Source organism: Gymnogyps californianus, chromosome 12 (assembly GCF_018139145.2).
Source record: "Gymnogyps californianus isolate 813 chromosome 12, ASM1813914v2, whole genome shotgun sequence".
NCBI lineage: Eukaryota > Metazoa > Chordata > Aves > Accipitriformes > Cathartidae > Gymnogyps > Gymnogyps californianus.
The window spans coordinates 11,935,509-11,946,894 of record NC_059482.1 but is presented as its reverse complement, the minus strand read 5'-3'; the positions used below and the strand labels follow the sequence as shown (position 1 = coordinate 11,946,894).

Sequence of the window (11,386 nt, the reverse complement as noted above, 5' to 3'; positions counted from 1 at the left end):
CACCGGTGAGAAGTGTCAAGGAACAAGAAGGGGAGGTTTAAACAAAAAAACAGGCTTTGCTTGTATTCACAGCTGGGGACGGAGGTGGTGACTGAGGCAGGTGCATCCTCCCGAGACAGGGCACACCCATCTGAACTCTAAAGCTTTAGAAAATGACAAATTCCAGCAAGGTTTACCCTTGATTTTGTTTTTTACATTTTCATTTATGACATGTATTTCAATATCTCTCTTAAAACTCCTCAGCAGCTGAATAATTGCTAACTTCTTGTCCTTCGGTGCTTGGTACAAAGGGGCTGGAAAGCAAATGGGTTTTGTTTTCGAGGTTTCAAGAATTCACAAATAAGAGAGTGAAAAATGAGAAATACCTTGACAAAGGCCTCTGAAAATTAAGCGTGAGACAGCACGTTTGCTGGGGGTTGGTTGTTTGTTGGTTGGTTTGTCTATTTGTTTTCCCCTCCAAGATGAGTCATTTTATTTAGCTTCAGCTCTTTGGCATGGAGAGGTGCGTTTGCTTTCACAGCATTAGCTTGTTCACAGAAAGGAAACGGCAGCAGGCTTTGTCCCAGGCTTCCCAACCCACCGCCGCTCCTCACCAGGCGATGGTGGTGCTCTTCTGGAGCCACCAGCTCTCGTCCCGTGGTCGAAGGCTGAGTCAGGGTTGCGCTTTCAGAAGTGATCGAGTGTGGCTAATGAAATCTTGTCTGCATATTTTTAGATATATTTTTTGTAAAGATGCTTCCAAATGTAATATTAAATACATAGTGACTCATCAATCCTTTCTGAGTTGGATGAAAACTCTGACCTAATATGAATCTCTTACCTTGACCCTGCTGAGATCAAACTCTTCTGATTTATGTGCTAACATGAACTGAAAACAACCAATTCCTTTATCAAGTTGATGAAAACACTTGAGAGTGGCCGGGCCAGCAGCAGCAGCAACTCTGCCTCATTCTCCCTGTGCCCCCCATCGGTGCCCACCCAGCTCCTATTTCCCATTGAACGTCATCTTATTTAGGAGAGGGACTATCTTCCCAGTCTCCGTTTTGCACAGCGCATAGCACAGTGATGTCGTGATCTGTTGCTGCTTTTCTCGATACTGTGATAGTGCAGATAAGAATAATCCAATATGTTTTACTGACTTTGCATTAAGCTGACTTACAGGTGATACTCTTGTTAATACTTGCATTATCTCCTTTTCCATCTGAAACTCTCTGAATGCTGTATTATTGCCAGCACTAAAAGAATAAACAGCACAGAGTATTTTTCTGTATTACAGCATCTGATATTTTATGCTACATAAATGTCATAGCATATAATACATAGTCTTATATAGTATTGCATTGCTTTTAAAGCTTTGTTTAAACCTCTTTCTTTTGGAAGCAACTTGCTTTTCTGTATCAAGTATCACAATATTTTTGACATGGTTGTAGTGTCAGCTGTCTCAGGGATTTTCTTTTGTTCAGTGGGCTTAAAATACTAGCGATTATGTCTCCTTTGGGCCTGTTGCTTCATCTTTTGGAAAAAACACACTTAGACGGGCTTGAGCATGCTGCTAAATTTCATCTGTGCATTGATTTCTGTGGTTAGAAATTGTACACATTAGGATCTAACTTTTGCAAAGCCTTTTAAAAGTAATATATGTGATGTTGGGAGCACAGATGAAGCTGTTCCTAAAAACGAAATAAGGCATTGTAGAACACCTTTTGGGGATTGGTATGTAATTCGAAGATGAGCTCTACTAAACCATCCTGTTCTAAATTCAGCCTTCTGATTTAAGGCCAAATGTTGATTGTTTTAAAGCATGGCAGTATAATCAGGGAAAATTTGAGCCAAACCCAGTTAACACCTACGAGGCAATTGGTCCTTTAATTTTGCTTTTGATTTCCTTAAACAATAGCCAAGGAAAGCCTTGGTAGCAATTACAGCACAAAATTATTTTGTTGTTGTTGTTGTTGTTATTATTATTATTATTATTGCTACTACTACCTTTCTCATTACCATACAGACTTGTTTTCTCAAGAGCTGCAAAGTTTCTGTGCTGGCTGATTTCCATACCTTAATTATTTAAACAAACAAAACCATACCAAAACTTAGCAGTTTTGAAAGCAATCATTATTGCTGGTGCTGTAATACATTTAATTTGCCCACTAGATAGTAAAGTTATTGAAAAAATTATTGTTTTGGAAATATATGGAAATATATATGGAAAATAAGACTTAGCCACGAGAGCCTCTGACACAGGTTAAGTGTTCGGGTGCTGCTTAGCCAATATAAATAGGGGAGGTGTGATGTGAATTTAAAAAAAAAAAGGCAAGCTGAATATATATGATTTTCATTAGCAAACTTTATATATTCATAACATTATTTAAAATGTGGAATCTCTCTTTACATGTGTGCAAATGTACACACAAAACCACACCTTTAGCTAAATATTTGTTTTAATCTCTTATGATTAACAGCTTTATACAAAGAGAATAGTGTAAGTTGTGTTTCTTTTTAGTGTCTACCATCTGAAAGTTTGGAGGGAGATGGATAGATATTTAAAAATAAAAATACTTCTGAATAATGCATTGTGTTGGAAAGACACGTTCCTTGAGCTTGCTCCTTATTTTGAGTCTATTCTTAAATCTTTGTAGAGCATGTGGTACTTGACACACCAAGAGATTAATGAATCCTGAATTTTTATACCAGGGCCTGTAACGCATAGAAAGATACTTTTAAAATTAAATTCACATGGCTGTTACCAAGACTACTGAACATGATAGTTTTTGTTTTCTAAAGTTGCAAAAGAATAGTAGTGATTCAAAATGTTCTTGCCTTTTGCATTTTCAAAAGATTCTTTGGTGTGAAAGTAGCCATATTGCTACAGCAGCAAACCTCTCTATATTAATTAAATACATGAACTAGATTTTTTTTCCTAGTGTTTGCCACAAATAAAATATGCAAAACACCTTCTAAAGAGCATCTGATGTGAGAATGATCTAGGCTTGTTACTTGGCTGAGCGTAGTTGAAATGAGGAATTTGTCTCTGAAGCAATGTGACATCACCTGACACTTCAGTAAAAAGGAGAAATGTCGGGCTTCGTTCCTGTGTTCCGCTTGAGTTCCCACTGCTGAGCCCGCTGCAAACCCCTCCACATCTCTGTCCTCCCCTGTCGGCACCTGGATCGTGCTGAGCTTCACGCAAGAGTTCCTGGGCGGTGCAACGAGCTCCGTCCCCACCCAGCATACAGGAACCCAGCTCTGCCTTTGCGAAAATGCTTCAAAATTGAGATACTTCAGATTTTTATCACTACTGCTGTATGTTTTTTTTCTATGTCACCAAACGATGTCTGAACAGTCAAGCAGACTGTTGATTTTGTACCTGTTACTCTAAGGTCCACCCAGGCTGGTTAGCGTTCAGTGCAAGGCCCCTACCCCTGGTGGGGCCAGCCGCGCCGGTGCTCGAGTGCGCCGATGGACGCACTCTGCTCTTCCAGGTGTGTGGAGGGATGATCCTTTGGACTGTAACTTTGACGCCTCATGTGTTATGGGGGGATTCACACCACCCAGGAACAGCAACAGGAATTTCCCTGCTGGCATGGGTGTCCCAAGGTCTCCTCTCTTTCTCTTGATTTCTCCACTTTGATTTTGTGTCGGGAGCTGCCCTACTTTTGAAATACCTAAATTTGTATGTCTCTGATGGACCCTCATGGCTGCTAAAATCAGTATTCCAGAGCTGTATCTGTGCTGCTTTCCCCTGCTGAGCAAGTATGCTGCCAGAAAAAAACAACCAGCGCCTTATTTTATATTTTATTTCTTTTCTTTTTTTTTCCTCTTTTTTTCTTTTTTTTTAGGGAAAAACTAAAAGCTACAGATGCCATAAAGGGTGTAGCTCATTTTATGGACTTCACTAGTGGAGCTCTAAAAACATTTTTTTTTTTTTCCAGAAAAACTTTTTGCAAAAATCAGCATGTAAACAAGAAGCCACTTCAGCCTCGGAGGCCGTGTCGTTATTTCCTCGCGGCTGTCTCACTCGCCGGCCACCGAGAGCGGGCCGAGGGTGCCTCCTCCTCCTCAGCAACTGCCCCCTGAGGGTAGACCACAAAACACAGCTTCTGTCCCCAGCACGTCATGGACTCTGCAAAGAGCAAACGTGTGGGTGGTTAATGGGGATGCTCGAGCTCTTCTAAACAAAAGCACGATGCCGGGGTGATGCAACATGTGAATGAACGTGCATCTCCCCAGGCAGGGCCGCCTGACCCTGCTGCACAGCTGACCGCCCCCTCCAACGCTTTTCATCTCCAGCTCAGCGATACAATAGTGTTTGCGAAGCAGGGGCAGGTTAAGATGGGGCAGCTTTAGGGACGCCCATCTGCAGCCCTTCCCTGGCCCCTCGCAGAGCTGCCCGGCGCTGCACATGGCAGGCTGGCAGGGCTGGGCTGGGCTGGCTGCCAGCCCTCCTGGCACTGCGTCGGCCCTGCGTCGGCGGTGGGGACTGCTGGTCTTGGGGAGCTGCCAGCAGTGGAGCCCCGCTGCAGCCGGTGGAAACTCTCTGGTCAGAGCAAAGGGCTGCAGTGTGCTTGTTTGAAAGTCTTTGCCTCGGAGCAAAACAATTAAAAGCCAAACACAACCAAAACATGAAAGACTTAAGTGCAGTTTTAATTTTACGTGAGTGATAATGTAAGGTTTTCTTGTGTTTTGAGTATGAAATAATTCATCATGTTGTGTGGGGCTTGGGCAGCGGGACGTGCTGGTGGCACAGCAGGAGCAAAGCAGGGCAAGGGGGAGGCAAAACTCTCAGCCATTTATTAGTCCTTTTGTGATAGCTCATTTAGCCTTCATGTGCTTAGTTACACTCCTGTGTATCTGCTCCGGGACAGGCTGCTGTGAGCAAGCTGAGTGGATGGGGAGTTGCACAAGGGCACAAAAGGAGGCAAACGTGCCCAGGACTGGGCAAAGCAGTTGCCCAAAGGCAAGCGCTGTCTGGCCACTTTGTGCCCAGGGCCTGCCTGTGACCGTGAGCGGTGGTTGGGCTCGTGCGGACGGTTCCCCGGCTGTTTTAGTGCCGATGTGTCAGAGGTTAAGCAGATCCCTGCAGACCTGAGCACAACCAGTGGCCCCAGGAGCGCAGCGAGGCACCACGGCGCTGGCTTACCTATTAGCCTATTTACACACTTTGGTTTATTTCTCCAGTAGACTCCAAGGAAAAACACTGGCACTCCAGTTAAAATGATAATGAGTCCAACTCCACAGACGACCGGCTCAGAGTATAAGCTGAAGATCAGCAGAAATGCCCAAAACGCCAGGTAAGTGATGGGGATGAGGAGGTTCACCTACCAGAAGAGAGCAGAGCAGAGCACGACTGTGCAGAGCAACAGCAGTGGCTGACCAGTGGCGGGGGCCTGCAGGTAGCACTGTGGCTTCAGGACCCCCTGTAGGTCCTGCCCCCCTTCCCTCCACCACTGTTGTCCTCTCTGCCCATCCCAGCAAGTTCACAAGGGGTCTGCCTGTGTATCCCCTTTTTACGCTAATGGCACTTTGGGGTATGGTTTGGGACTTTAAACCATTACCACTACATCAAAAAATAAACCGTTCTTCAAAACGGGAGGATGGAGGGCTTGATGGGCCCGTCCCACCCTTTGCATCACTATTGCAACCAAGAGATTTAGCACATTGTCACCTTGATAGGTCTGAAGATTTTGGGTTTCTTCCAGCGTAACACGATCAGGCCTATAATTGTCACTCCGTAGCAGAGGTAGTTAATAAATGACACATAGTTGATTAGCGTGTATGTGTCTCCAACAAGCATGATGATAAGAGTGGCCAAACACTGCAAAGGGAGAAATAGAGCCTTACTTGAGTCATTACTAAAAAAGGTAGCTTAAAACCAACAAAACCAAGCAAAAAACCCATTAAAGCAATTAAACTCCTTTGTTTATGGCCCCTGCTGGGCATCTGCTGCCTCCTGTGGTTCAGTGCGTTATCCCTGAACTGTGCCAGTGGGGCTGGGGCTGAATGGGGATTTAGGGTTATCTGGGGCATGCTGAAGCCAGAGGCCAGTGGGTCTGTTTATAAATACCCTGGGGTGCTGGCAGAGGTGGCTCTGCTGCCTGCGGCCAGGCAGGCAGGGCTGGGAGGACTGGCAGAGCTCTCCATTGCCTCACTCCACGCATTTCTGTTGCATGTTTTAAAAGCTGTTGAGCCCTACGGTGAGGACTTCTGATGAAAGAAGGATTTCTTGCAGACTAACACGTTGTGGTCAGTGCACTACGTTGTTGCAGGTGCCCTGTATATTATAAAGAATAAGCTTTGCCCTTTCCCCCCGCTGGCACACAGCTCATGCTGCAGATGACCGGCATCATTAAGCTTTTGAGCAGTACTTGTGTTTGGAAACTGGCAGATGGATGGTGGAAATTTCCATGCCTACGCTTGCTTGTTTGTACCGTATGTCTGCATAACTCTGTGAAGCCAGGAGAGCTGGCTCAGGGGCCAGGGGGTTGCTCCTCGGGTCCCGCAACCCTGCCTGTTGTTACCCCAGGAGCTGAGCTGAGCCCCTGCCTGCACCACGTACCGGTCCTGTGAACATTGTCTGCTGGTGGTCAGAGCCTGAGGGAAACTAAATATCCAACTCCCTCTAGAGAGCACTCAGGCTTTTGGTCTGTGTTACTCCAGGCTCTCTTTTTGCTTATGTCCCTTTTTCTTAATTAGCTGTTTCAATAGCAAAGTCCTCCCCGGAGCGTGGGCTTCTGCACCACCAGCACCAGGAATTAAGCACCACCGCAATCAAACGACCCTCTGGTCTCTCCATTCCCCTATTCAAAGCCTTGCAGGCTTGGCAGGGGCATTTCAACACCTTGAGCAGTCTCACCACAAAATGGATTTAAAATAGGGCAGTGTTTTATATTGATGTCATATAACGTGTTCCCTGCTTTCCTCTGACAGGCGCACGGTGTCATGCGCGCAGACAACCCTCTCCTGCCACTGATGGTTTTGCAGCCACGCCGCTCGGAGCGGTGAGATTTCATGCGTAGGTGACACTGATTTGTCAGATCTGCTCATGGCGTGGGTGTGATCCCTGAGTGGTACGAGGCTGCAGAGGGGCGTGCTGCTCCCTCCAATTGCCTGGCCACAGTTGCACAGCAGGCGGGAGAGCTGGCCGCTCCCCACGGTCTTGCAAAAAAACCCCTGTCTGTTTATTTTACATTTAGCTTGGCCCCTTGATTTTTGAAAGGGTTAGTAAAAATACAGGTCTCACTGGTGATGTTAAAAAGGCCTTTCTCCATGTACAAAGAAACGTTTCTGCATGCAAAGAGCTAGGTGTGATTCATTGGAAGAGAAAAAGGAACCTGATGTATTAATTAGGTTTGCCTAAAGTCTGACCCAGTTTGCTATTGGAGCTGCCTACACTATATTATTTTTATATTTCTATTTGTTAAGAAATATTTCCTAGCAGCATTTGATACACCCTGAGCTGCCTTAAAATGCCTTCAAATGAGGAATTGATACGCAGCGTTGGTTCTGTGATTTGCACTGTAATTCAAGGGGAATGGTTTGAGCAGAGCGAGGGGCTGGCGTACGCCTGATGGATTGGCCAGCTCGGCTCAGGCAACCCACTCGTGTCGGGGCTGTTTCACAGCAAAACAGCCTCTGAAACTCAGCGTGTTATTTCAGCTGGTGTATTTTTAAGGACAAAAGAGTTCTGCTTTGTCGGCCCCAGCAGAGCGCAGCTGCCCGGCGGGAGCCCATGATGGGGCCAGCGCTCTCTGGCTGCCTGGGGCAGGGCAGGCTGTGGGCAGTTTACCCCGAAACCCTGCATGGGCAACATGTGAGATGTTTGGGATGGGGCACTAAGCCCCAGGAATGCCATAAAGCCTCAGCTAGATGCGTATTTTGTCATAAAAGCGGAATGTGCAGGAGGCTTATTTGGTGAAATTTGGTCTGGGTGTATTGTGCCAGAATTGCTGTTAGAGCCGGGAGACACATGAATGTGCACCTTCCTAGTGCATCTGGGGTCAAACCCTCGCAGTTTTGATATCAGTGGCAAATCTGCAGTTGGCAGCTGTTGATGCAGCTGAGATTTCAAGCAAATGCCCTTCGGGGAATTCCCTTGCTCAGGCCATGCAGCCTGGGACGGCAGCACCGGGAGTCATTTTGCTGTTTAACTTCTTCTATGCTACAGTAAAACACATCACATATTCTAGCTTCACTATTCGTAAAAGTGTATGAAGCCCTTTGTTTCAAATAACAACTTCTGTAAGTCATTAGCATCACGGAAATTTATGCTGTATAAAAAGTGAGAGAAATCTTCTTCCTGAGGAAGCACACCAGCAACCTGACCAGCGCCAAACCCACCCAACACTTGGCCCGTTGGTTTCTGATCTTTGCAGGTGACCTCTTCTCTGCCTGATGTACGATTCAGCAGATGTGTTATTCAGGGCCACTGTAATCATTGTCCCTACTTAATTTTTCGGCCCACAGAAAAGAAATACCCCTGGTCCTCAGAGCACTGCCTGATCATCCCTCACAAGATGTCTTGCTCGTTGAGATAACTAACTTTAGGAGCACTTTGTCCTCTCCCTGGGACCCACCATGTCTCTGGCTTTGGTGGTGGGATCTAAACCAGCCCTGCCTGAGTGGGATTAGCAGTGACCATAGGGATTTCCAAATGTTTGTGGAAAGCAGGCAAAATTGATCAAATTTTGTTTTTTGTCTTTTCTTGTCTTTTCTTAAAGGAAGTACCTCTGTTTCAAAAGCCAGTCTCTATCTTTGCTGTGGGTAGGACAGGTGGTAATGGGCTTAAATTGCAGCTCAAGTTAGGTATGAGGGAGACCCTCCAGGCGTCGAGGGTGGTTGGGAGTAGGAGGGATTATTTCTGAGGCTGAAGGCTGCTCCTCTCTGGGGCCGTCTGAGCTGCTCAGCCAGCACCCACCAGCAGCACTCCAGGCCAACTCACTTCTCCTCCTCTGGGGTAAAATGGCCTCTCAAGGATTTTTTCAGCTCTCCTCTCTGTGATTCAGTATTTCTACAAGCAGGTTACAAGGCGACAGAGCAGGGATGGTAAAACTTACGCAGACGAGCAGGGCGGGGATGGGCGTGCAGTGCTTGACGTGGATCATGGCAAGCAAACTTGGCAAATGGCCTTCTCGGGCACCGGAGAAACATAACCTGGAAATAAGAATAGTGATGTTGAATCCACTGGGTGTACAACAGCCTCTTCAATATCTAGCCATATAACGTCTCTAATCTCAACCGCCCGCATCAGTCTTGCCATGGAAGGGAGCTGCGGCCTGTGGGTGCTGGGCTGCGACTGGGGAGATGACTAGAGACTGCCTACGTAACCCAGCGTAAGTTATTTAAACTAGACCCTTCAGTATACGAGGCCTTTAACGGCTAATGTCATCTGTGAAATGACCTGCTCTGAGATGCTGAATTACCTCTGAGGAGGAGGACTGAAATCTGTCCAGTCCCTGCCTGCTGGCCAGTGTTGCCTCCTTACCCAGGGTGGGATGAATACTGTGAAGGTTGTGTGGTGATCAGCCATACATAGCCAAGGCATAAAAACCCTCATTGATAATATTTCCAGTGTCAAAAGGGTTTTGGATAAGGTTCAACATGCCTTAAGGTTTCACTTTTAAGTGCATAACCTGTTACATATGCACTCAGATTTGTTGCATCTCATTATACTCATGAAAGTCCTGAGATAAATAACTTTCCCAAGGTACTTAAGACTTGAGTCATTTCCTCAAAAAAATTTTTATAACTTTTTAATTAAGTTCAGAGACATCAATTAATATAAATAGACTTTATAGACTACAATATAATAGACTTTACAGATTCTGGCCCCACTATCAGCAGTGTGCATGCAAAGCATCTTGCCTGAAAGGAGTTTTTCCAGCACGGGAATGAAAATGTCTGTAACTGGGAACAGCACCAGGCCCTAAAACTCCTCTTTGAGCGAAGCACAGTTTAGCTTGTAGCTACTGAACTTTACTGATGTAAAATGACTTTGGTTCCGCGCTAAAGCCGTGTTTGGCTCTTACTGTGAGTTATTCCACATCTGCAGACACTTTCAGTAGCTTGTAAGGATTATTTTGCAAGAGATTCCACGATTCAATATTACATTTGCTGATTCGAAACAGAGCAATTCATAACTGAATGTATCCAACATGCCCAACAATGACTTCATGCTCCACAACATCCAAAATGTCCAGGTAGCATTTCTTTAGCAAATGAAATTAAAACAGCCCCTCCCCAAATTAGATAACGTTCATAAAATTGTACTCCATCTAACCTTGATGAGGTAAAAAGGTATCCATTTATTCCTCCAAATGTAGATAGGGCCACTGAGACTGGCATAACCCAGGAAAAATAGCCCAGTAACTTTTCACCAAATGTCTAAAGCAACAGAAGGCAGAGAAACTGAAATACACTGCAAAGCACAGAACTGAAATCAAAATGTATTTTAGACATCCAGGGAATGGTTTACTTACTACCGCCACAGCGTTGGAGGACAAGAGCTCTTGGGGTGACATGGCAGTGAAATATGCAATGTTGGTGAACGTATACACAAATGTCACCAATGGGATGGATATGAATATGGCACGAGGTAGGTTCCTAATAAAAGAATTAGGAGGGTAGATAAGAAATTAGAGTCATGCACAGTGAGATCACAACAACTGTGTACAGCCCGGGGGAGGTCATCCAGCTGGGTGGGTTCATCGGCTGTTTCTCTGGAGGGGAGCAGTGCTTCCATCGGCTCTTTGACCCGCTGCGGGTTGGAAAAGGCTAAAAGTGCTACGAAATGCCATGTCTGCAGGGGAGCTCCCTGGGACAAAAATACCACATGCTCCCTTTGGGCTGTTGATTGGGATTGAGGCAGCGTGTTGCTGAAAAACGAAATAGCCGTTTCTCAAAAGCCCTATGTACAGGCACCAGTGGCGGAATAAAATGCCTTGTTTTGCTTTACCTTCACCTGCTCTGAAAAGGGACGGGGTCCTGTTGTTCAGGTGGCTGCCTTGGCCCGTCCCATGCCGTAAGCCTGGTCTGGTCATACAACACCATGGCAACTTACAGTAGTACAGATGTACTTGACATCCAATCCAGAGACCTCCTTAGAGGTGGACAGCTGAACCGTTCTGTTTCTAACGCAATAAGACATTTTTCTCTGTGTGTCAGATTTGGAAAAAAGTTTTAAAAAAATGTATGTAACCTTTGTAATTTTGAACAGATTTAGTAAAAATGGGAAGTGTTTTTGGTTATCCAATTACTTTTTTATGTTTTAGTTTCCCCTCAGAGGCTGCAAAAATAATTAAAATACCTGCCATTCACTCTTTTTTCTCTTTTTTTCTCAACTAAGGCCCTATTTGCCTTATTTAAGTCATAACTTTTCATTATTCAGCTTTGA

General features: G+C 45.4%; 1 protein-coding gene across 1 annotated transcript in view; it reads right to left on the bottom strand.

Moving 5' to 3' along the window:
* Positions 1 to 3,992: 3,992 nt before the first annotated feature.
* SLC7A10 (solute carrier family 7 member 10) overlaps positions 3,993 to 11,386 on the bottom strand; it is a 45,999-nt gene continuing 38,605 nt past the window's right edge. Inside the window, 6 exon segments of the mRNA XM_050903931.1 lie at positions 3,993 to 4,120; positions 5,138 to 5,315; positions 5,663 to 5,812; positions 9,051 to 9,147; positions 10,274 to 10,377; positions 10,473 to 10,596. Of these exon segments, the coding sequence (XP_050759888.1) occupies positions 3,993 to 4,120; positions 5,138 to 5,315; positions 5,663 to 5,812; positions 9,051 to 9,147; positions 10,274 to 10,377; positions 10,473 to 10,596 (781 nt within the window).